Source organism: Hyposmocoma kahamanoa, unplaced genomic scaffold (genome assembly GCF_003589595.1).
Source record: "Hyposmocoma kahamanoa isolate Upper Pololo Valley unplaced genomic scaffold, ASM358959v1 270, whole genome shotgun sequence".
In the NCBI taxonomy this organism is placed as follows: Eukaryota; Metazoa; Arthropoda; class Insecta; order Lepidoptera; family Cosmopterigidae; genus Hyposmocoma; species Hyposmocoma kahamanoa.
This window is the reverse complement of record NW_020653770.1, coordinates 96,585-124,289: the sequence shown is the minus strand read 5'-3', so window position 1 is coordinate 124,289 and position 27,705 is coordinate 96,585. Positions and strand designations below refer to the sequence as shown.

General features: G+C 39.1%; 1 protein-coding gene across 1 annotated transcript in view; it reads left to right on the top strand.

Moving 5' to 3' along the window:
- Nucleotides 1-3,428: 3,428 nt before the first annotated feature.
- The window catches only part of LOC113229013, a 44,511-nt gene continuing 20,234 nt past the window's right edge, over nt 3,429-27,705 (top strand). Inside the window, exons 1-7 of the mRNA XM_026462484.1 lie at nt 3,429-3,490; nt 5,420-5,522; nt 5,722-5,934; nt 6,183-6,385; nt 6,436-6,575; nt 6,943-7,190; nt 21,849-22,018. Coding sequence (XP_026318269.1) covers nt 3,429-3,490; nt 5,420-5,522; nt 5,722-5,934; nt 6,183-6,385; nt 6,436-6,575; nt 6,943-7,190; nt 21,849-22,018 — 1,139 coding nt within the window. The remainder of the gene's footprint in view (nt 3,491-5,419; nt 5,523-5,721; nt 5,935-6,182; nt 6,386-6,435; nt 6,576-6,942; nt 7,191-21,848; nt 22,019-27,705) is intronic.

Here is a 27,705-nt window from a genome sequence, read left to right as displayed (position 1 = left end):
AAAGCCGTTAGAATATAATGGGGCTAAGATATAGGCTTTAGGAAGTTGTCGAGTGAAGGATAGGATGCGAAAGATAACAACGTCCTCGTTCTCTTGCTAAGGTTGTACAGCTCTGCTCCTCAGGGATGACTTACAAATATCACCACCGACTCCAACGAATGCTACTGGTACATACGTTCAATAAAAAAATACTTTCAAATAGTTCTTTACTTTTTTGGTTTCACTTCTTCGCATAAACTTACTCAAGTCAAATCCACAACTATTTTCTGTAAAATGTCATTGTCAATGTGTGATAAGCGTTTAAAATTCAAGCTGTGTTGTTATGGAAATGCTAACACATGTCTCTTGAAACAGAGAAAATGTTTATACAGCTAATATATAATACTCCGCACGTCTGTTTTGGCTGCAGACCGAGTAGAGTAACCTACTCACTAAGGCCTCTCAACGACCGAACCTCGAAACAGGCGGTTGAATATTAACAGAACAGGTCCCTAGCGAATTTCGTCCGGGCCTGACACCAGACACTTGACACTTGTTATACAGTTTAAGCTTAATTTTGGTTACGTATACAACAGTTTGATACTTAGTTGAACTAATTAATCTTCCGATTCTGTTTTGTTGTCTGAAGTTCCGAAGTCGTCGCGTTAACCCGTCGGTGAGTTGTTGTCACTGGATATCAAAGCTGATTAATACACTTGAGGTGATAATACGCATAAAAATGCAGTGGGCATTTACATAAAAAAATTAAAAACATACTCCAAAGACACAGAAAAGTGTTGATTGTTTTCTATACAACCTTCGCGATGATTTGGTGGACTCACAAGGTAGCGAAAACAGGACTTAAGTGGAAACATGCAAAAGGCTTTTGATGTTTTCACGCGGTGAATAGCGAAATCCTTCAGATAAATAAGCATTTAACCGCGAAGTCATCTTCACGGCCATTTATCTTAGTTCTCTTTCGTTAATTCATCTCAGGGATTTCCTGTCACCACGGCATAAATGCTATCGATGTATTTCCAAGGAGACTATAGGGTATTTTTGAATAAAAATGAAAATCGATTTTGTGCTGACATTTTGATGGACAGACCACCCTAAAAGGCATTTAAAATTATATTTTATACAAAAGTTAGATCACATTTTTTATCCTTAATTTCTTTACTTTCGCTCGCGACTTTGTACGTGTGTAAGAAAAAAAATCGTGGAAATAGACTATCTTCCTGGTCAATATCCTCTAAACCCATTCAACCGAAATTGGCACGATTGAGTGACGACCACTCTAATGAGGATAAACAAATTTAACTTTTAACTTGTGAACTATAAAATTCATTTTGATAAGACTTCCTGATTGCATCATTAGAGAATGACGTTTTAGAAACTTTTAAATCCAATTTGATCTTTAACGTCTAAGCTGGAATTCCTTAAACGCTTTTCTGTTGAATGCGTAAAATGGCTCTCAGAATCAAAAGGTTGGCTGGAGGGTCAGGTATCTTAGCGCACCGACTGTACAAGTCTTTGTTCTTGGACAAACACTTAGAACCGAATAATTCGCCGTGCAAATGACGTCACTCGCTCATCATTAGGCATCATCTGAAGACGTCAATCGGTGATATTTACTTTGTAGCATTTTACTACGTGCACGCTGGTCTTTTCGTATACGGTAAGCCGTATGTTACTTAATGATTTATATATTAACAATGTATAAATAATTTTTATATAATGATATGTGGCTTCACATTTTTATTCGTATTGATTTTTATTGAATATCATAATGTCATCCATTTCACTTTTTTTTTAAATTACTCCACTAGGGAAGAACGCAAAGAAAAATTCAGGAAATTGACAGGACTCGAAGCTGTGTCTATGCCAAACCAGGGCCACCACTATACCCACTGAGCTACGAGCTATAGAACGAATTTCTCTAAGTGTTTGCTGTATATCTTTTATTTTGGGTTTTTTTGGCTTTGATCGCCGTACATTTATGGTAAATAAATAATATCACTGCTACGCAATTTGTTTATTTGTCCAAATAAGTTGCCCGTTTACAAATCTCGTATAGTAGCTTTCTGCGGCTACTTACGCGCCGTTACCTTTGAAATATCAATCTAACAAATAATTTATTTGTATGAAAATAATACATAAAGCGCAGATCGCGCCGCGATATTGTGTCGTTTATTGCGACGTTTATGTATTTGTATGGTGCGCTTGAATTGCCTAACTGCCTCCGTGGCCGATCGATCACCACGCCGGACCGCCACGCAGAGGTCCCAGACACGATTCCCGGGCCAGGAGAAATATTTGTATGGCCTACATTTATTTCTCTCGTGAGTATGGGTGTAGTTTGTGGTGGTCTATGTGTGTATCCATGGCACCCGCGACACAGGGTTTCCCAAATGCGGGGCTGTGTTGGGTGTATGAGTTATAATTATTATTATTGACTTGTATTAGATATTAATAGCGGTCTACGCTTCCATTCTTTTGTACATCATCTGTACCTAACTGACAACGTATAGACTTGTGTTGTGGATCGATCAATGTAATAAGTACGTAAACATGGCAAAGCTTTGTGTTGCCATAGGATGTAATTCAGCTTTGCAACTACAAATAATTCTTGTGAAATGACGTATGAGTAATGGTTAATTTATGAATTAACGCATTTTGAACTTATGTACGAAAATGACTGAAAAATGACACACTGATCCAAAAGGGTATCTACTGGCCTGGAAAATAAACAAGTGAGACAAAAAGCCTTAATACGCTTTAGCCGCTATGGTTCAATCAATACACTAAGTCCACATTATTCGACATTAACAGGTCGTCATTTATTCCCAAAACCTGAAAGCTGCACATCGAGCAACAGTATTACAATGAAGATGAGTAAATCAAAAGAGTGGCGTCAAAACTGAACCGAATGATAAGATTATCAAGGGAAGCGAGACCAAGTGAGGCGACGGAGACGACAGCAGGCGAGACGGGAGGGCGTGAGATAACAAGGTATCGATGAACAGGAAGGAGATATTCAATATGGGCACGTCATTTCACCGTCACGCACTCTACCAAATTTGTATGTGTACAGGCTTTATATTCGCCGGCGGCGTGGTTGCGTGCGGTTTTAAAGTGACAACTGAAATGGCGCAGTATATAGGTACGCTCCCTTGAAAACAAACAACCTTAGATTGGTTTTTCATGGATAGAACACAGAAAATAAAAATTATTTCTATATAGATTTATATACTTATGTGTGCACATAAGGGCAACCTCATCAACAAGTAATAGCGCGCGTCGAAATTCACCTTTAATAAATTGACCGAGTCGTACTGTCACTCGTTGGCGTGATATTATTTGCGACACGTGGCTGTGGCACACAACAAATGTGACCTCATTTGTCGCAGCGTCGAACTTCTTCCGCGACCGGAAAAGTTAAGGAACAGATGAGGGCTAAGGGCACCTTCGCGAACCCAGCATCAATCAAGGAGGATAAAATGCGTAGCAGGTATGAAGTGTAACGAATCATCTTTTGAATGCTTTGTGTCTTCTGCTCAAGATATTACAGAACAGTTTATTTTTGTGGCAACAGCGTTACATTATTGTTTTATTTTTAGTTTTATATTTGTTAAATACAAAAAACATTATATATGCAATATACTGTTAAATAAGTCAACTGACGATACTACACTAGTATTTTTTGTGTGAATTTTAAAGTTTATAGAAATATAAAGAGTTGTGTCATTTTGAAATGAAAATAACAGATTGAAAACGATATTACCAATTCACCATCTCTATTTTTATTTTCTCAATATTAATTCATTTTATTAATAATTGCGAAGAAAAACTGAAATATTGTTTATAAATAAAAACATCTTGATATGATTATTCAAGCTCGGCTATTTCTTTTGAACCCAAGTAAACACGAGGTTTAGCGCAATAAAAATACTACTGATTTATGTAGCGAACAGACAAAAGAGAACAAACAAAATAATAGTGAGAAAACAAAGTTATTACATTGAACAAACGAGTCTATGAGTGTCTCTAAGGCGACGACGTCGACGTAACGAACGAAGCACAGAACAACAAATAGAGTTGAAGTGCTTAGAGAGCGCGGCACGTGCGCGGCACCCGCGCGGCACCCGCGCGGCACCCGCGCGGCACGTGCGCCAACAGCACGCGGAGTTCCACATACTTAAGCTCAGTCCGCCATTTTCACTTTGTACGTTATGATCGTGTAAGTTATCCAGCGCAAAACCTCGAAAATGGTGGGAAAAAATCTTATTTTACATTCATTTATCCATGGTGGTGTTCATTGACTTACAAATAAATGGACGACGGGTCTAATACAAAAACCACGAAAAAAATGTCCCAAGTCAACCTATTCGAAATTTAAATTGTAATGTCATCGCAGTATCGCGCTGTCAGTCGAACAAATGAAGACTAAAGCGGAGTTTGGCGCTCTGTATACGATTTTAGCGCCTTACAAGTGCGGACACTTTTTAGCGCGGACCCGACGTCCATATAATTGTAAGTCAATGGTGGTGTTGCATATAATTGTTAAGTCTTAATTTATTTAATTTAATAAATTGTAATTTTTCATCATCAATATTATTTTTTATGTAACAAGAAACGAACATAAACCTTATAACGCTACGACAACCATGTAACGCTTCTTCTTTGGATAACTTGTAGATAATCTTGAGTTCAGAGTGTCTTAGAACAGATGGAAATAATTAGGTACAACAACAGGGGTTGTATAATTAATGAACAATTGAATTTTGCATCATCACCTTTATTACGGGTATTTTTGGGTTTCAACAATAGCAACACTGGGGGTAGCGGGGTATAAATACACCAACCGTTCTGAACGAGCTCACTCTTCGGCCGAGTGTCGAGCAGTCAACAGCCCCTGAGGATGCCTCGTGGAGAGGCGAAACACGTGTCGGGTATATTTTTGGTTATGGTTTGTGACTATAGTTGCGTTTGTGTTATTTATTTTATTAATGTTACGCGGAGGGAGGGTGGAATAATTAACTGCATGAAAACCTATTCAACACAAACGCAGCTATTTTGCACGATTTAACCTTCACTGGGTTCGCGGAGTAGCAAATTAATTTACGTCCATTTTTATTTACATGGACTTTCGCAAAGTAACGCCTGAATCTATTAATTATCTTGAGTTCGTCGTCGTTCAACTATTTATTTAAAAAATATACATTGAGAGTTTACAGTGTTACCCAAAGTCTTCACAATGCTAGTAATAAGTACAAGCCAATACATAAAGTTATAAAGAATAAGACAGAAAAGAAAATAAAACAGTTAAATAATAGTAATCAATAATGTTAAGTATTGACGCGTGGTACAGCCCTAGAATAGCACCACCCCCTTCTCATTCTGTGGGTGTCGTAAAAGGTGACTAAAGGAAAATTGCCAGAAGAAGACGGGCAGCAGTGTCTTCTACTCATCTTGGCCAGAACTGCGATCGCCAACCCGCCTGCCAAGCGTGGCGATTATGGCAAAACCCCAAAGATGATATGGTACTATAGCAAGGGAACGTGGCTTGGGCTTGCGTAGCGAGAGGTACTTTATAAACATAAACGACGATTATATCATAATTATAACTTTATACGTGTATTCAATTTCAAAGCTTTGTCCTGAACTCCTAAATGTCTGTTCGACATCAACACTCTATTGTTCTTACAATTCCAAATACAAAACCTGCTGCCTGTACTACAGTTCACACACCAAAGAATTGGCTCCTACTTCCCGGCAGTCCTGCTCTTCCTAGTCACGGTAGCGGCTTTGGAAACAGGGCATGGGGTGCGAAGAATCCCCGGGAGTGACCCGGCTACCATCAGCGACGACGACTGGACTTGGCAACCTACAACACGCGCACATTTGACAACCGACGCAAAGCTCACAGAATTGGAAGAAGCTGAGAAGCTATTAGTAAGTTACGCTGAGATATCATTGGGCTATCTCAAGTCTGAAGAGAGGGGGAGGATTCGATAATCCTTAACTCCGGCAACTTACAGTACTACCGGGAGGGTGACCAACAGTCCCTTGGCGGTGTCGGGTTTATCGTCCACAAGTCCCTTGTTAACAACATAATTTCCATCGGAAGTGTGGCATCAGGCACCAGGGTGGCATACCTGATACTCAGATTATCAAAACGATATTCATTGAATGTCATTCAGGTTTATGCTCAGACCTCGACACACCCAGATGACGAGGTGGAGGCTATGCATGAGGAAATCTCAAAAGTCATGCATAGCTACAAAACCCACTACACGGTTGTGATGGGGGACTTCAATACAAAATTGGAAAAGCGTTACGGTGATGTGCTGAGAGTGAGGGCCAATTTGGAGTTGGACTACGGAACACCAGAGACCGGATGTTGGTTGATTTCATGCAAAAGGAGAACCTCTACATGATGACCACCTTTTTCAGGAAATCTCCAACTCGAAAATGGACCTGGATGAGTCCGGACGGTAAAGTAAAAAATGAGATTGACTTTATCATGTCGACGGAAAGGCCTATATTCAATGATGTCTCTGTGATCAACACCGTTAAAACAGGAAGTGATCACCGTTTGGTACGAGGCACATTGAATATCAATATCAGGCTTGAAAGATCTCGACTGATAAAGTCTACGCTCCGACCAATATCTGCACAACTCCAAAACCCCGAGATCTTTCAACTCGAACTTCAAAACCGCTTCGAGCTCTCGAAAACGTCATAGATGTGGACGATCTAAACAATATGTTGGTGGATACTGTCCGTACGGTTGGGTCCAAGTTTTTCAAAACCCATCGTACCAGAATGAAGAAACTCTCCGACAAAATACTCCAACTCATGGAACAGAGACATGAAATGAGGCTACAGAACAGATGCAAATCACTACAGGCGGCTAAATAGGCAGATATCGAACTAGCTGCATACGCCAATTTAATACAGAGCATATTAAAGAGGCCATTGAGCAGAACAAAGGCTCCGAGGTGTTCGCGAGAGATCTGTCTATTGGGCAAAGTCAACTGACGAAGCTGAAAACTGATGACGGTAGCATCATTTCATCTAAGTCTGAAATCCTGAAGGAAGTAGAAAGTTTCTATCGACAGCTATATTTTACGAAAGCACCTGTTGAAAGCGAGGCTAAAGACGCCAGAGCCAAGCTTACCCGACATTATACCGAAGATATCCCGGACGTTAGCCTGTACGAGATTAGTGTGGCTCTCAAACAACTCAAGAACAACAAAGAGGCGGGCGATGATGGAATCACAACAGAACTTCTGAGAGCGGGCGGCAAGCCGATACTTAAAGTCCTCCAGAAGCTTTTGAATTCTGTCATCGTCGAAGGTCAAACGCCGAAGGCATGGGGCAGAAGCGAGGTCGTCCTGTTCTTCAAAAAGGGTGTTAAAACACTCTTTTAAGGGTGTTAAAACACCGAAGAACTATCGGCTAATCTCGCTTCAGAGCCATATCTACAAGTTTTTTCCAGAGTTATCACGAATCGTCTCTCTCGTAGGTTTGACGACTTCCAACCTCCCGAACAAGCCGGTATCCGAAAGGGTTTTAGTACCATAGACCACATCCATACGCTGCGGAGGTTATACAAAAGCGCGAAGAGTATAACCGGCCACTTTGCTTAGTGTTTGTGGACTATGAGAAGGCCTTTGATTCGATTGAGACCTGGGCAGTGCTGCAGTCTCTCCAAAAGTGCCAAGTAGATTATAGGTACATTGTATAAGCACCTTAACACCTCGGTGTTAAGGTGCTTATACAAAAACGCCACTATGTCAGTCCGATTACAGGATCAGAGCTCTAATCCTATCCAACTGCAACGAGGCGTGAGAAAGGGAGATGTGATATCTCCGAAACTGTTCACTGCTGCATTGGAGGATATTTTCAAGCTTCTGGACTGGAAAGGACTCAAAGGCACGAAAAGCATCAACATCAATGACGAGTATCTAGCACACATTCGATTCGCCGATGATATAGTACCTATGGCTGAGACCCCGGGAGACCTGAACATAATACTCGAAGATCTCATTAGCGTTTCGCAAAGAGTGGGTCTTAAGATGAACACCCAAGCAGCACACCCATATCTAAATATATACTATAAGATATTTAATAGAATTTAATTCGATTATTCGAATATTTTACGAGTTCAAATTCCCTTAAGATATCTCGAAGAAGGTTTCTAGATAATTTAAAGTAAAAGTGGACACAACATTATTAGTAGATCACAAGAGTGCTTTGAGAAACTATCTGTAGGTAGTGTTAAGAGTCATTCTTATGTTTTTTCTCAAGTAACCCTTCTAGAATGCTACAAGACAATTTGTAGAATGTAGACAATTTTTATTTAGTCTTGTAGACAGTTTTTAGATAATTTATAGTCTATGATAGTTTTCTTAGTAATGGTATTTTAAAACCAAAATACTAAAGTGTTACAAACATAAGACGCAATTCTCTTAATACTAAAAGATTTCAAGTAATGGCTTACAAAATATAAACTATCAAAATTGCAACATGGCGAAATTAGATATAATATTTCTGACTTTCGCGCAATGTTTAATCGGTTAGAAAGCGCAAATTGACGTGCGACTTTAAATACATTGTGAAAAGTGATGTAAATCCTGTCATAAAAGTAATGCGTTCGCTAAATTTTAAATATTTATGTATAAAATGTAAACTTAATAAAAATACAGTTATCGATTTTCGGCTTTAAATATTTATAGAAAGCTTAAATATACAAAATAACTCACAAAACAAACCATTTGCAAGAAGTTCTAGGCTTCTTCGAGCTGATTTTAACTTAGATTTACTTTTTAAAAAGAAAAGAAATTTTCATCGGTTACTTCATAGTCATTCTTTAATATAGATAAAGCTATATATCTATAGAAAAACTTACTATACGAAAAGATTATTTTTACTTGCTTTAGTGTAGTTGATTTGTAGAAGAACTTTCACTCCTATGAAGTTTTTATGATTATCTACAAAACGCGATGTTTCTAGGCGATTTTTTCTTTTGACAGTATTACAAAACCTTTATAAAGTTATAGGAAATAGCATGCAAATGCAAATAGTGAGCGTATTAGCAAATAAAAAACTTTTCAAAACACTAGGTCAAAAAAAAATTGAAAAAATCCAATTTGTCGCAAAGAAAACCTTATTCTGTATATTTATATGGAATGTGTTATATAGGACTAGAAAGGTGGATAAATTCCAAAAAAAATTAAATCATATAAATATAAGGAATACTTTAATGACATACCTAACTTATGTTGGAAGAAATAAAATTTTCATTACAATATTGAGGTTATTTCTTCACGCCAACCACATTTCACACATTATTTCACTGTATTCTATTGATAGACGGCACAATACACATACACAACATTGAAGTACAGTAGTGTACGCGCTCATTTCAATTGTTTTTATCATTTCACAACACGGAATTACTTCACAAGTTTATTTATTTGTCAACAAACAAATGCCATGACCGGCCCGAGCGCGAATTACGACTATTGTATCCAGCGTTGCCAATTTGTGGGGAATTCCCCAAATAGTGGGGAGTTTCAACTGGATTGGAAATTTTGTGGGGATTGGCGCTAGGTGAAGAAAATGTGGGAATTCTAACATTTTATCATTTTGTTTAATCTATCAATTGCTGATGCATCGCTAGTTTAATCGTTATTGTTAGAAACACTGTGATGGACTATTGTTACGGGGGGTCTTCTAAATCGACGTGTTTTTCAACATCGCACATCTCTCGTATTATTAACAAGCAGTGTCACCAAATGCACAACAAATAATCAATTTACTTAATTTTGTAAGGCAAAGAAAAATGATTTTTTGTTCATACTGATTACAAATTAATGTTTAATCTAATTAATATTATAATTAATATAACCGCCTCCGTGGCCGAATGGTTACCATGCCGGACTACCATGCAGAGGTCCCAGGTTCGATTCCCGAGTCGGGAGAAATATTTGTATGGCCTACATTTATTTCTCTCGTGAGTTTGGGTGTAATTTGTGGTTACTACGTGTGTGTCCATGGCACCCGCGACACAGGGTTTTCCTAGTGCGGGGCTATGTTGGGTGTGTACATTATTATTATTATTAAAATAAATAAACGAGTTAAGGTCATCTAATTTTATAATTAGTTTTGCTTTTTACATTCTGTTTACATTCACAGCAAACGTAATAGATTATTACATTTTGAGTTACTTAATTCTTTATTATATTTTTAAGCGATGTATTTCTAATAAATAATGAAAATTCGAGATGTGGGGAATTTGTGCGGAACGTGAACTTTGCTCTCCCCAAATTTGAGGATTTTAACCGTGATTTTTGGGGATTTTGAACAATTGGCATTGGCAACGCTGCACGGTGTTTCGTGTAGAACAAGCTAGCTGGACAATATTGACATTAACATTTCCAGAAAGGTTGATTACGGTAAGTAGGATATTAGTTGCTAATCACATCGGTAAGTATGATTTTTGCACTAATGACATAGATCATTAGTAATAAGCATATGTATATAAGATAACTAGAAGAAAAGCATAAAATTAGATGCATTTTTGCTCTTGATATGACAACGTCTCCCGAGTTGATTTTAAAAGTTGTGTTTATTTAAAGTGATGGATTCAGTAACCAAGGGTAAGTGTTATTTTTTAGTACCATTATATTCGAAAAGCAATAAGGCATTTAATAGGAAATGTCTCGCAAAGTTGTTAAAGTAACTTTTTTTTTACATTTTTCAAATTCAAAAGACTAAAAGTAAAAATCCCCTCTTCTCCCTGGATCGATATTTTTTCCTGTGATAGGTACAGTCTTCTAGTTTATTATTCAAGTGGAATTTCTTGCTCGAAAAGTGCCCTTTTTTATTATCTTTTTTTTTGCAGGAACCAGTTTCACTGTCTCAAAGAGGGACTTTTTTGAAGAATGGGTGAAACACTCAAAAAATGAGCATAACCAAGCTATGTATCATCATATATGCTTACTACATCATCTGAGTGGTATCACAGACCAGTCTGTGAGAATGATAAAGGAGACAATTTCGCGTTTTTCCTCAAAATTATTGGAAAAATGGGAGAGTTCCAGAAGAATAAAAGACCGCTTTCTAGCTACTTATGCAGAGTGGCTAGAGGGCGAAGATATACATTTTGATGTGTCGCAAGATATGGTGGGGGCATCCACTTCTTCCCAATTGCCACCTGGTGTGGGAAGACCATTGGCAGACTTGACAAACGCAAGTGCCAAAACAAAAAGACGACGTGTTGACGATTTGATCAAGAGTTGAAGTTCTGAAGAACTAACAGCGGCTGCTGAAATTTCTTCTCGGTTATCGGGAAAGAGGAACGTAGCCAAATTAATCAAAGGAGTCAGTGAAAGCCCAGAAAAGTTCATTGATTTTCAAAAGTGTATTGAACAACATAAGCAACAAAGGTCTTTGACAAGCGAGGAGGCTCTGGCGTACTATGTGGACTCCAAATCCACAAGTCATACCTACAAACAGACACGTCAAGTCGTATTCTTATTTATATCAGAAGAAACTACTCATATATCATCATTAGTTGCGAAGATTCAGTAAAGTAATTTTTTTTATGACGGCCATCTTGGATTCGCCATATTAGAAAAATTTTGGTTCTGGTAGAACCTGATCAGGGTCCTTGACAATTTTATTTGGAAGCCATACACCCATCTCTAACGCTTTCCCCGGGCAGCTGGTGTCCTATCTGATGCAGACCACTTCTTGAAGGTTTTGGATTTTTTGGTATTCAGTATTCCCAGTCAAACACAATCCTTGTACATTTATTTAACTTACTTACTTACTCGATTCGTTTTAGGAGACAATGATGTTGGACGGTGGAAAATGTAAGGCGACAATATTGGAAAACGGCGGAATCGAAAAATCACAGACACAAATTCCTATTATGGGGCCTTATACACGACCACGTGCCAAATTTCAGCACGATCGGTCATTTTTTTGGACCGCCATCTTGAACTGGCCATTTTGAAAAAATAAATTTGGCAGCCGTGTGGTTGCTATCATCCTCTCTTATATTCGTTTGTACATAATTTACCTATCTCTAATAGTTTCGGAGATATAGTCCCCCAAAATTCATATCGGCCATTTTGTTTTTCGAATTTCGAATATTTTTTATCGCTTGTAAAAACTGCCCAGGGTGTAGATCAACAATTGTTTGGAGACCTCGGGACCAAGACCAATACTGTGGCCGAGCAGCTGGGGTCCTACATAATGCGGAGCACTTTCCGAAGATTACGGTACCTTTTGATACTCCACTAACTTATCCGACCATACTTCCCTTACATCATTTTTACGCACCCGCACTCCTTCTGGGAGAAATATGACGCCAAAGGGCAGAAAATTCACATGTATGGCGGCCATCTTGGAAAATGGCGGAATCCAAAATTTCGACCACATATTCCTATTGTGGGTCCCCATACACGGCCGCATGCCAAATGTCAGCCGGATCGGACCACTTTTTTTTGGGCCCCCATTTTAAGTCGGCCATCTTGGAAAAAATTTATCACCGACAGTTGGCCCCCGCCGCCCTCTACGACATTTGGTCGAGCACTTCCCGCCTATCTTCGACACTCGCCGAGCTATAAGGCTCTAGACTTTGTTGTTTGCGGCCATCTTGTTTTTTCGAATTTCGAATTTTTTTCACTTCCGGTAGAAACTGATCAAGATGGCGGCCATTTTTAGTTTGACAACCCTGACGGTAGGTGTTATACTTTAGCAGAGCAGCCGGGGTCCCACCTGACGCAGTTCATTTTTCGAAGGTTTCGGGTTTTTCTGGCAATCACCGGACCGATCCGACCACGACTCCCGTACATCATGTTGACCCACCGCGACTCCTTCTGGGAGAACAATTATCTAAATGACTGGGTCAATCAGTCAGACAGTGGTAATCGAGCTATATAGAGTACGAGCCCTGTACCCCACCTACGATGGGGTCGGGCTCAGCCTGCTACGCGTGGTCGGTTTCAGTTTACGGGGCGTGCTCATGCTCTTCGGTGACACAGCAGTTAGTACTATGGACGCTTGATGAGGAGGTCGATTCCCGATTTATGCCAATTTAAGAAACGAACATTTCTAAGTTGGTTTTGATCTGACTATTCTGGGTTATCGTTGATTTGGTATTCATAGTACCTAAATGGAAATTCGGCAGTAGTTTGGCATTATTCCCCCTAAATACTTCCTTTGGCATAGCTTTCAAGAAAATGAAATCTAACATAGAGACGGTTGAGATACAACAACGCCATAACAAGTATCTCATTTCCACTACATCGGGAAGCATGCTTTACATTTTTCAATTGTGAGATCTTGTACTCGTAATCTATTACGTCTCCGTATATTATCTCCATTTGATGGCGTGCGGAAGCGTCGGGCTTCGCCCTCCGCGGACCTCGGTCTTCGGCACTAATGGCTTTGTTTGAAAAAAATTGAAATAGCTTTTTAATGGCGGCAATATTTAAAAATTGAAAAAATATATTTTGACCACTAATTATTATCAAACAATCTTAGAAATATTTTCGTGCCAATTTTCAGTCCTAGCAAAGAAAATTTTTTCAATAGCCATTTACATAAACAAATACGGCTATATCGAAAAATATTTATCTACCGCCAAAAATGTTTGTACGGCAGCAATATTTCAAAATGGCGAAAAATAAATTTTGACCGCTAATTATTATTAAACACTCATAGAAACCCCGACATGTCAACTTTCAATCGAATTAGAGCAAATTTTTATATGGCGCTAAAAAAGTTTGTATGGCAGTCATATTGAAAAAGACGAAAAATAAATTTCGGCCGCAAATTATTATCAAACACCTATAGAGATCCCCACATATCGATTTTCAGTTGAATTAGAGCTAATTTTTATTATTTGTTGAATGGCGGCCATATTAAAAAATGGAGTAAAACCATTTTTGATCACAAATTATTATCAAGCATCCCTAGAGATCCTCACATGCCAATTTTCAAAGGGATCAGAGCATTTTTTTCTGCCGCCAACGAACGCTTCTATGGCGGCCATATTTGAAAATGACGGAAAACCAATTTTGACCACAAGTTATTACCTGACACTTCTAGAGGCCTCCGCATGACAATTTTCAGCCGAATCAGAGCAAGTACATTTCGGCAGCCGCTTTTGACGAAAAAAACGCTTATATGACAGACATATTAAAAAATGGCGAAAAGAAACTTTTGACCCCAAATTATGGTTAAGGACTCCTAAAGACCCCCGCATACCAATTTTCAGCCGGATCGAAGCAAGTTTTTCTTCGGCCGCCATTTTCAATTCGCCATCTTGTTTTTTTAACCCAGGCAGTTGACCATTATTAATCTCTATGACATTCCTTCGAGCACCGCCTACCTATCTCTAATAGTTTCCGTGATAGGAGACTTTGATATTTGTATGGCGGCCATCTTATTCATTTGAATTTCGAACATTTTTTACTTCCGGCGGAAATTGACCAGGGTGTACCTCATAAAAGTGCACAAATATTCCCTCCTTATATAATAGATTTTGTAGGCCGTAGATCACTGTTTCATATTTTCCACATTTAGGTCTTCTCATATTTAATTCTTTGCTTTGGAATCTATTCGCGTACAACGGTATAAATATATTTTTTCCACCATATCAGGAAGTATGGGTTCTATTTTTATCAGTGAGTAAGAACTTGTAGCCTTAAATATATAAGAATAATAACTAGATGGCGCGCGTCGCCCCGGGCTAAAGCGGCCCGCGAAGACTTTCTTTGAGACTTGTGTGACAGGTTGGGAGTTAGACTTCATATTTCAGTAGAGAATCCTCTTTGGTTGAGTTTGGATGGGAGGGATTTATGCAGTTTAGTTATATGTAGGGTTAGTTGGTATGATCGCGTCAAGTTGTATCCTTAAATATCTCAGAACAAACCAGTCGTATACCTTGACAGCTGCGAAGATTCAGAATAGTCAATTTCCTATGGCGGCCATCTTGAATTCGTCATATTATTATCAGAACACTTTCGGTTCTAGTAGAACCTGACAAAAATCCTTGACAACTTTTATTTGAGAATCATGTGCCCATCTCCGATACTTGAGCGAACAGCCTCTGTCCCACCTGATCCCCCTTCTGGCCACTATTCCTGTAAATCATTTTGAACAATTTCTATTCCTTTTGGGAGAACAATTACCTAAATGTCTACATCAGTCAGTAGTAATCGAGGTACCCACATGTAGTATGTTGCGCGTTGCACTGGGCCGCTAAGCGGCCCGCGATGTCTTTGTGGAAGGTTTGTGACTGTTTGCTAGTTGTAGTTTTTGTTTCAGGATTTGGTTTTGTTAGGTTACATTTGGTGGGAGAGACCAGGGTATTGGTACGATCGCATCAAGTCGTATTTTAAGTACCCCATAAGACACCACCCGTACATCGTCGATAGTTGCAAAGATTCAGCAAACTCAATCTCGTACAGCGGCCATCTTGGATTCGCCAAATTGGAAAATTTTTGATCCCGGTAGAACCTGACCAGGATCCTCGACAATTTTTGTTTGAAAGCCATCTCTGACGCTTTGACTTTTTACCCGCTCGCACTCCTTCAAAAAAAAAACAAAAACAAGCTCACCTTTCTGCCACTCAGCGCTCGCGCATAAACATCGAGAAGTGCTATGCTTTAGCACCGACCGGCAGCGACCACTTCTCCTACAAGCCATTTTTCCTTCAACTCTTGTTATTTGAAATTAATTGATTGAGATAGCAAACATGTTTATCAATTAGATTTCATCAATTGTTACTATTTTAGTTTCATGTCTTGATTGTTAAATAAAAAGTAAATAAAAATCATATAAAGCTTGAGTTAAGTGTATTATTGTTTTCCTAAGTCGTTTCCACTTCTGTACCTAATAATATATATATATTCCTCTATATTCGATTATCATTTACAACCGTCAGTACTGAGCATTGTTCTGGTCTCTTTTTAACAGTTGTGTCGCCTTGTAACTCTGAAAACGGGATTGGAGTTCCGTGTGTGCCCGACCAGCCTGATCCGCTGACGTTCAGCGTCATAGCACTTGCCGTGAGACGACAACAAGCTGAGTGGGTCGCGGTTTCCTTGGCAGCACAGCACACACGCTTTCTACATATGTATTTAGTTCCAAATCCTTATGCTATTATTATTGTTATTATTATAAAATGCTTGTGTGCTGTGTTGATTATACAAGGAATAATAAGAATAATAAAAATACCGCCTCTCCCATATAAAAATTCAAAATTAGTCTTTTAGGCCTTAAGAAAGGCGAGAGTCTAAAATAGATATAAGCAAACCACGCTATGAGTAAAATACTTAACATAGCCCCGCACTAGGGAAACCCTGTGTCGCCGGTGCCATGTACACACACATAGACAACCACAAACTACACCCAAACGCACGAGAGAAGTAAATGTAGGCCATACAAATATTTCTCCCGGCCCGGGAATCGAACCTGGGACCTCTGGGTGGCAGTCCGGCATGGTAACCGTTCGGCCACGGAGGCAGACTTAGAAAAACACGAAACTGCACCAAACGACGGGGCCAACAATGAACGACAAATTATCAACACACATCACACACACTCCATTACTTGAAGACCAGCCTTGAACGCGGATGGAGAATACATTTTACAATATTAGATCATATTAACATAGAAAAAATGTTGTGTTTTCGATAAATTTACAATGGTATTTTATATATTATTATTACAATTTATTGATATTTTAAATCTCTTTAAAAACATAATCATACACTAACTTAATTCGTTTGTTTTTCTTGGAGCTAATTATGAAAAGATTGTAACAGATGCCTGTAATCGTATCTGAAGTGAAGTAGCGCAGAGGCAGTCGCGCCACTGCCTCTGCACCACTACATTGAACACGATTCGTGACGCGACGAGTTAGCATATTAAGAGACGGGTAACGCCTGAGTTGCGAATAAAATTCTTTGTAATTTGAGTACTGTAGAACTTTACGACAAAGGGCTGTAATTTTGGCTTGCGGCTAGCGCCGAAGGAGCAACGAGTCGGGTAAGCAGCGAAGATTTACGGACGGACTTGAATTTACTTTTACGATTGAAGTAGTTTGCACAATATAAGTGGTTCGCACGACAGATGCAGCACACACAATCGATGGAGGCAGCCGGAGAATACAAATAATTTGGAAAGGTAGAAGTAGTTTGCGTGGGTACTTCGTACAACAGAAGTACTTTACACAATAGACACCTACACGATAGGCAACTTGCACAACTGATACCGGCTTCCACAAACGAGGAAACGTACGAGACAAATAAAACTTTTCCGGAAGAAGCGATGGCTCTAAGCATGTGCGCCATAACATTACGGTAGAACAAATAGTTTCTTCTGGTTACTATGGTGCTTTTCGTTGTTGCAGACTACTACGAGCCGTAAACCAAACCTTCACGAACTGTAATATCGAAAAGATATCATTTTAGTACAAGCTGTGTTAATTACACAATGGGCCGGAATGTTCGTTTCATGGACCTGCGTCCTTTGTCTTCATACAACCGCCGGCGCGGCAGCTGCGCGGCGCGGGGCGTGGACAATGGCGGATAATGGCAATAAATTAGGGAGGCGTATCGCGGTTCGCCGCCGCAGAGCACTGGAGCCGCTCTAAATCAGCCGGTTCATTTCGCACGAGCGAATTTGCGAACAGCTCGTTTCAGATTGCACTTACTGGTATATCCATTATTTGACATAATTCCAACTCCATTTAGGCAACCAAGTGTTGTTATGTGACATTAAAACGTTTATGTTACGTAAGGGACGCTGTCGTCCCAAGCATTTGTCTATACTGACCCTGCGACCCGCCAAGCTCGTTAGTGCGGCCCGAAACCCTATGATTAGGAAGGTCCTTTTTAAAACTACGCCGCTCTAAGATATTACTTAAGATTTTAAGCGAGATGCGCAAGAACATTCATTCAGACAACAAATTACCTCGTCGTCAGTTTCCATCAGGTAAGGTGGAGGTCATATGCGCTCTTACTTTTTGATAAAAAAAAAGAAAATCCCTGGCACATAGAAAAAAATTATAACACAATTAGTTGCACTTGGTTTTGATTACGCATGCTTATTAGATGAATTTATCGAGTTTTGGAACGATATGCAATACGAATATGGAAGCCACTTTAAAGAAAAGCGAGAGAGAAAAGAGTATATAACCAACTTGAAATTTGTGCCTGAGAAAAACATGACTTTAAAAAATGTACCTACTTGCTGCTCACGTTATTTGATCAACTATCTTTGTGAATGATCGTACTTCAAAAAGAAATATGCGAAATACGTATATGGAAGTCACGTTTTGATATTAATATTTAGGTTTTGTGTTTTATTTATTGATATACGGGGAGTAAATGTAAAACCAAGAAAAAAGGAAAGAAGGAAAAAAGTATGAGTATAGCTTGTTCAAGTGTATAAGCATATAAGCACGACCTGAACGTTGTTGTGTATCTTTTTATAATCAGTACTAAGTGACAGGACGAACAAGTCGTGCGTCAATTCCCCCGCAGGAGCGAAGGGCGATGACGTCAATGCAAGACAATATCTTCTTCGCCTATTCTTTCTACCTTCGTCGTTGCATGACAAATCAAGGTAATGGGAGTCGAGGGCCTGCAACATAAATTGCGAAATGTGTTTGTCATTTGTTCGCTCTGTAATATGCAATTGATTCTGCTAATAAATCCTTAGCACATGGGATGGTGATAATACCTATCTGCTACATGTAAATAGCATTAATATTCACTGAGCCATGCTAATGATACTGCAGATAACACAAGGACGCAAAACAGCGAGACCGCCCGCCCCTAAGTTTCGCCGGATCTGCGAAAGCTACCGGTAATACCGGCACAGCTCCCGGAAACAATGGTTACTGAAGATGTGTTGTTTCCGCTGTTAAATTGTTTATCCTAATATTATCTATGAGCGACATTTTGCGGCGGTCATAATCGTTGGTATTTCAAAATAATGGAAGGCTTTCTCATGCAGGGTTCTTTCTACCGTGAATAACTATCTACTTGTGAATTTATACGTAACTTGATGGAACAGATGGCTCAGGTTTGTATTAGATGTTGAAAACAAAATGTGCGAATGTCGAAAGTTGTGAAACAAAAGTTGTTTGCGAACATGAACATTATATAGGTACCAACTCGGTGTTCTTGAAATATGCTGCGGCTTGTGTAATAAATGCCAATTCCCTTTGCGCTCGACAAAGTAATTGGCATCTCGATGATACTAAGCTTGGGTCTAGGCTTACCCTTTATTTGAAATGTTATTATCCAATGTTGTTGAAGAGCTAAAACTTTATCACTATCATACGGTGAGGAAATGGCTAAGCTGGTTTTGGGATGAAATGAATTGAAATTGTGTATTATTATTTGCAAGTTCTTGTAACCAACCATGCATCTGTAAATTTGATCCCACGATACCTACTCGTAAAAATTTACTTATGTTGCAAAGAAAAACAACAATAAACATTCAAAATGACGTAAATCATTATAAGGTAGTGTAAAATTATTAACACAAAAATTGAAACATTCTTCGATGGCGTTTGTAAGATTAAACATATTGTAACGAAATACACACAGCGGTACCTTTAGCAGAACACTAATAAAATCCTCAAAATATTGCAGTGTTTTTCAAAACTCTAGTCGGCCATATTACCTACTATGAAATAAAATGTAATTTGCTTGTGATGGTTTATTTCTTCAGTCAGTGTACAAAAGTGAAAAAGACCCGATACAAAACATTCTGCGCTTATTTATACAAATTTCTTCCCGCCAAAACCGCCAAACATCATCGAGGAATAGCTGTTTAAGCGGTATTGGCTATGATCAACAATAATATGAAAAGATGACAACAGATGGCCGACTACAAGCAAAGCCTATAGTTACGATACAGTCTATGGCATTAAGAAACATCAATTGGCAAGACCGATATAAAAGTAACATGTCATCTGTAATTCAAATTTCTCAACAATAAGAACTTTAACTATAATACTTAAATTTGTTGTGAAAAGGTATAACGAATTCTATGTAACAGTTTGTAAAAGTGATACATTTCAAAAACCACATTTGTTCGAGTATGATACAATATACAATGTAGTATGCAAAAAACGACGTGGTCATGATTGCAACCTAACACTACAAGTTTATTTTGAAAATAAAAATTAATCGACTGACATTTTTTTCATTGATTTGTTTTAATTTCCTACTAATAGAGGTTTTTTAAAATAGACAACTACCGTGGGACTCGGACATTTTATCTAAGAAATGGTACAGAATCACTCGTTGGTGCAAATGCCGAAGGCGAAAGAGAAATGAATAATATAAAAGGGACGCCTTATTGCTGAGTGGCGCTCCTTCCCATACAATACCCCCGAATCATTAATTCCTGTGTCGCACTTTACCGTAAATAGCCATTTTTCTATCCACTTTCTGATCAATACAATTATAATATATGTACACATACTTTTTTAAGAATCAATATAGTGATAAAAACGCAGCTGAATTACGTAACAAAATAACACATTGCGTGCGCGTGAACAGCTTTACGATCTTTTTTCACTTTGAACGCTAAAGAGTTTTCTATAAATTTACTTATTTATCTCTATAGTAAACACAAACTAGTATTATCTCTGTAACACTTCATTTCACGTTTGTCATAGGGATGAAGTGAAGTCGTTCTTTAAAGTTTTTTTTTTATTTTTGAAGCCTTCTTTACAGTTTAATTTTTTCTTACATGTTGTGAACGATGTGTAACTAGAAAAACATACAACAATAATTCCAATGCAATTTCACTTGACATTTTAGTAAATTTCTAAAACCATTTATCAAATCATTAATTCGTACGTTTCAAAAAAGTAGTACACATGTCTATCATTAAAATTCATGCTTTATATTTAATGAACACACTTATTTTTTTCATTAAATCTCTAGTAAATGCAGTCTAGTGAAGTAACCTTTGCACCTTGTCGTAAAAATTAATGAATTTTTGAAAAATAATGTTATTCGCTAATTTCTCATAAATAAACATTGAATTCGTGTTATTTTTACCTTATTTGTTAAGTAATTATTAATCATCATCATCATCATTTCAGCCAAAAGACGCCCACTGCTGAACACAGGCCTCCCTCAAAGAATACCAGAACGATCTGTCCTCCGCCAATTATTAATAATAAGTAATTTTTATAAGTATTTACTTAAACAACAGCTATTCATTTAAACAGGAGGCTTATCAAAATAATTTAAGAAATAGGTAAATTAGTGCACGTCGTTTCAAGGTTACTTTGTACATTTTTATGAACTGTCATAAGGATCATCCCAGACTCTTTTTAGTACAGCTTCAATATACCAAACGTTTCCGGAAAGTTCAAACGCAATTTCCACTTCTGTCATTGTCGTTTTTCTCACCTAATTCTCAGTACACACCACAACCCAAGTTCATGTTAGTTTCTTAACTTAATTATGATTTGCTACTTAACATAATACTCAAAAACTAGACAGATAATCATCACCCCTTCGTGTTGCCGCAACATTGAAATTTTCGATTCTCCGATAAACGTACAAAACTGACCTTTTTGTTATTAGGCATAAATAGAACTAAGGATACCGATTCAATCAAACCAGAAAGAGCAATTCAACAACGTCATTTCGGTTGAAAAAGGTATTTAATCAACGTTACAACTTCGACCCTAAAGCTGTTCCGAAATCCTGGCGCCAGGATCAGTTCATTATAATGGTGCCTAAATAAACAAACAACTTCTATCCTTTGCCTTCCCAAATAAATTAGTTCGATGGACACAGCTCAACCGGCACTCCTCGCTCGCGAACGCCCGCGACATCCCCGGCGACGTCACCGGCCCTCTAATTGATGCGGGATGTGATCGCGGCCTAAAACGACCCATTCACTACCTGCTTGGCAGCCCGCCGCGCAGGAAGGAGACTGCTCACACAATATCCTGCATGTGGCCCAGGTACAGAGACTCGCAGGGCGCATTGAAGGATTGCAGCATGGTTTGCACGCTGCGACTATATTTATAATCCTGCAACACGCGGCGGACGGCTAGGCGGACTGCAATGCGGGATAATGGATTTTAAGCCACTGTAACGTTCGCAAACTTTTTTATAATGCCTCTGATCCATTTTTTTTACTGTGATTTCGTTCAAGATCACCAACGACATTTTTCCTGTAGCTTCTCGACAGCATGTAAATGGCAAGAGATTGTGTTATCTATGACACAGAATAACTAAGAGGTGGAACTATAAACCTTATTCTTTCACTTGCAAATTCGATTTTCCCTACCTACGGGCAACGATAGTCGACAAAACACAGCGACGCCATCTTTAAGTATCAATTAACTGATTAATTTGCCGTATTGGATCACACTTACTGTGACCAGCGACGACGACGTAACTGCGAAACGAATTATCTCCGGGAACTAGCCAATTTAACCCCACTACGTCCACTAAGGTCCAATCTAAATAAGCCAATTACACCCTGCGATATGGTAGCACCTGTGGCAATTCGTAGCACAGTACCAAAGCACGCACAGCTAGTTGTTCGATAACTAACAGAAGATTATAAATAGATGTATGAAAGTATAACTATTTGAAAAACAAAATTTGGGCAATTCAGCTGCCTAAATCCGATGCATGACGTACAATCATGTTCACGACCTCAACCAGCTGTACCAAAATAGGTGCTATGGTCCCACCTAACTATGTTCTTTCATGATCGGGAGTCGGGACTGACTGACGGAGAGGGGAAGATAGGTTCGCGGATCGATCTGTGAGGACATAAGACGAGTACGTGATATGACTAGCTGTCGACGAATTCTGCCACTGACGATTGGGAAAGTGATCATCCCACAATCTGTTTTAGTGACCGGCATACTGTAAATAATGTACTGTAATAAAAATTCAAGTTGTTCGTATCAAAATGTTCACAATATCACGAAAAATGTTTTAGAAGCCACAACCAACAATTTCCGCGGTCGGACTAAAGTAGTACATTAACGTGGCGCCCTGTGTTATGAATATGCCAGTGGTGTCAAATGGCATACAGTGCGCCCCTTGCACGCGTATGTGTTTCTAAGCATAGAGCCGTCAGGCTCCAATCTAGCCTCGTGAATAGAGAATGAGCTGTGCGGGGAACTGTCTATGCGATCCGGGAAAATTTGGCGAAAAAATGTTACGTTGAAAGTAAAATTTGGTAAAGTAACAGTGTTATTAATATTATAAGTGCGAAAGTGAGATTTTAGGGCGGTGTGTTGATTACGCAATCAAATGTACTCAAGCAATGATCACGAAGCTTGAAACTTACTAATCGCCTGTGGATTATAACAATGAGAATGTGCTTTTTATCTCGGTTGACAGGAGAACCCTCTAACAGCTTATTAGTTAGACATAGCGTAGTAAAAGCACGATTAATGTGCGATTGTTCCCCTTGGGCACCTGTTGCGGACGAGCCCGCGTCGGCGTCGGCGTGTCGTCACGACGATTGCTTAGTAAGCCAGGTAAGATAGTATTGATAGGTATCTCGGGCGTTGCCAAAAGTTCGTGTTGTTAGTAAAATGGATTACTCCCTAATTAGCGACAGGTACAATGCAATTTGGCAGCTTCGACGTGAGGAAGAAATGCTACGCACAATCAGTTCCACGAAACAATGGAGCATAAGAACCGTGAAATATATTTGTCATCAACAATACTGAAAAAAATTGAAATAAACAAGGTGCTGTTTCAAATTATAACGTAACTTGTGTCCATCCCAGCCTATCGAGCACAATGGTTGGTGCAACGATTTTAAGTAATGAATTAAATCATGGGATTGCTTCGATTAAGAATTCGACAATGAAGACTTGATTGGAATCCGTAATTTCTTCCAGCGCACAGACAGCCCGCGGCGTCGCCGATCGTCGCGGGTACAGCGAGCAACAGGTGGCCACAGGCCGACAGCCAGTTTCCCTCGACGTGATATTTTCCTCCGTCACGATTCATTTTATTTGTTGTACCTACGAGTTCGCGAGGCGATACTCGCGATCTATGGCTATTAAGAACACGAGTGTGAACTTTGCAGATTAATAATAATGTCTGTCAGGTAACAAAAAGTAGGCGTTGTAGCTTTTAATAACAATAATAATAATTCATTTAAGATCATTGATCCACTTTGTTAGTAACAATTAAAAACTGAGGACTATGTTAGTAAATTACACTTAATAAAATAATTAAAATAGAAATACTTAAAAATAAATAATAGAGATTAACAGTAGGTATGCGGAATTAGACTTCATCATCACCAAGAAGGGCTGGTGACATGAATTCTGATCAAATGGCACAATACCGGACACGCTATATCCTCCGATATGGTGTTCAGAAGGCTGTCACCGCTGCCACGCATCCCGCTCATGGTCGACGAAATGCGTTTCCGTACAACTGCGTCAAAACCGTCGGTACGCGCCTCCGCAAACATGCCGGACGCACTACAGAACGGGGGCAGCCGCAACAGCATTCTAAAAGTGTTATTATGGACCTTCAGGGTATTGAAGGATTTCTGCGTATAATTAACCCACAGGCCGCAGGTGCACAGTGTCTGGCAGTAGGCCTTAAAAAGAGTTACTTTGCCCTCATTCGCAAACCTGCGAGCCAACACATTGCACCTCACCGTCAATGCCCCTCCCTATCCAGCTCTGAGTTATCTGTTAGCTTTTCCTATTATAATATTCCTTGTGTTCAAAATCTGAATAAACAATAATAATACTCCACTATGCTTACGAATATATTCAAATGTGTACCTACCTACCAAAAATATGCTATTACTATTTGGGTACGTATTTTAGAACCTAGTGTCTCTCAAGGGCTGAAGATCAATTATTATTATTATTATTATTCCTAAGGTGACTTATTGAGGGCCTTCACAACCTTTGCTCACTAATGACATATCGATCCAAAGGTCAACACAATTAAAGAACTGAATGATGATGATTATTACGTCTTTGGCATACCCTTGGCATGCCCTTGGGCCAGGAGCGCGTTTCCTATGCCCTTTAGAATGTAACTTTGGCTTAGGAGGCGCAGACTTGGCTTGAGGTTTGACTTGCGCTGGCCTATGTACGATCAATATGGAAAATAACCTTTTGTTAATTCTAATATTGATTGTAATGACTATGACGATGTTTTACTTCAACGATATAATTTATTTTTTGTGAATTACTCCTAAACTAAATCTGTAGCTCGGTCGGCATAGACGCAGGCTCGAGTCCTGTCGAATGCAAGACATTTTTATTTGCGTTCGATCTTTGTATTACTAATTGTAATTTATTAATTCTCGCACCAAATTATTGTGAACAGTAACATGAAAGTACCAATTAATTCCCAAAAGTACAGGTAGCAACAAAGGATTGACGCAGTTATAACGTTTCAATTCTAATTGGAACTTGCGTATTTTTACCACGGGTCTCCTTTAAAGAGAGGGTTCATCTTCGTACGTCGTCATCATCTACGTACGGCAAATGTAGCGAAGCTTCTTTCAAGCGCAAGTTTTATTACGATGTTTTGCTACAAAACATTCATAGATGTACGCAGCATACAAATTAATAAAGGGTACAAGGGTTCGAACCATGAACGTCACTATTGAGAAGCAACCGTTCTTCCACTAGGCTACCATCGCTTTGTATCCTCTGTATTGATTTGCTTAAATTAACATACACATTTGAAGATTTGCATGGAGGAAACCACGCGTTGAACATTAACTGGCGCAGCGCGCGGCGTTGCCTGCATACTAATTAGCGCATTCAACGTCTACAATTTTGCGGAAAAATAACAGGAAAATATATAATAAATGCATTTTATTTCTTTTGTCTTTGTTGTCCGCGATCTAATGCCTTCCCTGTATTGGGGAGGTATCAGGATATTCCAATTGAATGTTCGAAGGTTTGGTTCCATATTGAAAACAACTACAGCTTATCTGTCAGTATCTATTAACCTACTACTGGTTCATATGTGTGTTTTTTTTTTGACGAATTAAACCTTCGGACTTTTATTCGGTCATAAATGTGTCTCAACGTTGTGTGGCTTGCTCGCCATGTCATGGTTTGCAATCGACTCAATAACAACATTAAAGCAGCAATAAATATAAGTAAACTTTTTAAATTTTTCTTAAAAGAAGATATTATGCCATATTTGATTAAACTTCGTAAATTTTTCACAAATAGAAAACAAAGAACAGAAAAATCTATCGTTTAATTCATTGGATGCTGCCAATAGACAAAGTGTTCTTTCTATTTAGCCTTTTTTAAATAATACTGCTATACTGCTTACCATAATTTCATTAATAAACACGGGTTTGTGCTATATATATATATAGCATTCGGCACTGGCATGATTCTTGTTTGTGGACCATTAACATTTCAAAACCACGACGAAACGTGATGGGACTCGTATGCAGTCGCATTTTTGATAAAATACGAGCGAACACAAAACACAAATGATGAATTGAACATCCGTGTACAACGCACAACACGTGTCATCGCATTGTTACCCTGTAGGTACGTGTACGCTGCGTAGAAACACTAACTCTGTACATCAATGAGTATGTAGTGCAGTATTCAATCAAATGAAACATGAATGAAACAAACATCGTGGACAAGCAATCTATCTAAGGGTCGCTTTTATTGCTGCGGACTTCCGTTGCGACGGCCTATTTCTTTTTTTAATATATAATATACACACGCTTGGCCACAATCTCACCTGATGTTAAGCGACGATGTGACCGACAATGGGACGCGTTTGCCTAAAAAATGCCTATTCACTCTAGCCTTGAATGGCCCCAAATTGTACTTTTCGGGAAATACAGATGTCAGTAGAATATTCCATTCCTTTGCCGTACGCATCAGAAAGGAGAAATCAAAGCACTCAGTGCGAATACGTGGAATATCAACGACATAAGAAGTCGACCGAAGAAGGAACGGTGAGGTTAGAACTAAATTGAAAAGTTCACACACAACAACACGATCGAACTTGTGTAAAGCACTGTATAAATACAGATATAAAGGCAGTTCATGTGTGAAGTACCGCATGACCTTGTAAAGTATGCTTAGTTTTCTGGCAGCAGTTTTTACCAAGCACTCGATGTATCCCCAAAGTTGAGGTTGGACGATAAGTCCAGACCAAGTAGCTCAAGGTGCTGCTCCCTTATCGGCACGGATACATCTCGGAAAGTCGGAGTAAGGTGTAGGGAACTCCGTTTTGATGTGAAAAGACACGCCTGTGTTTTAGCCGCATTAAACCTGACCCTCTTCGCATCTCCCCAGTCGGAAGCCGCTTTCAGGCTCAGGTTCAACCGGGTGACCATCGCCTGACGTTTACATCGGATCTCTTGGCTATTATCTCGAGCGTCTTACACATAATGCTCTACCACTGTGCTGTCGTCTGCGTACCCAAAGAAACCGGGCATCAGCAGCAGAACGTTGATATGCAGCAAGAATAGAATGGCGGAGAGGACAGATCCCTGAGGTACACAGCAGGCATTTATACCATGAGGAGCAGACGAGTAACCATCTACAACTACACGGATGGACTATCGTTCAGAAAATCGCCTAGCCATGTGCAAAAGCCAACAGGAAATCCATAAGCTGGAAGCTTGTTTAACAGGCTATCATGTAAG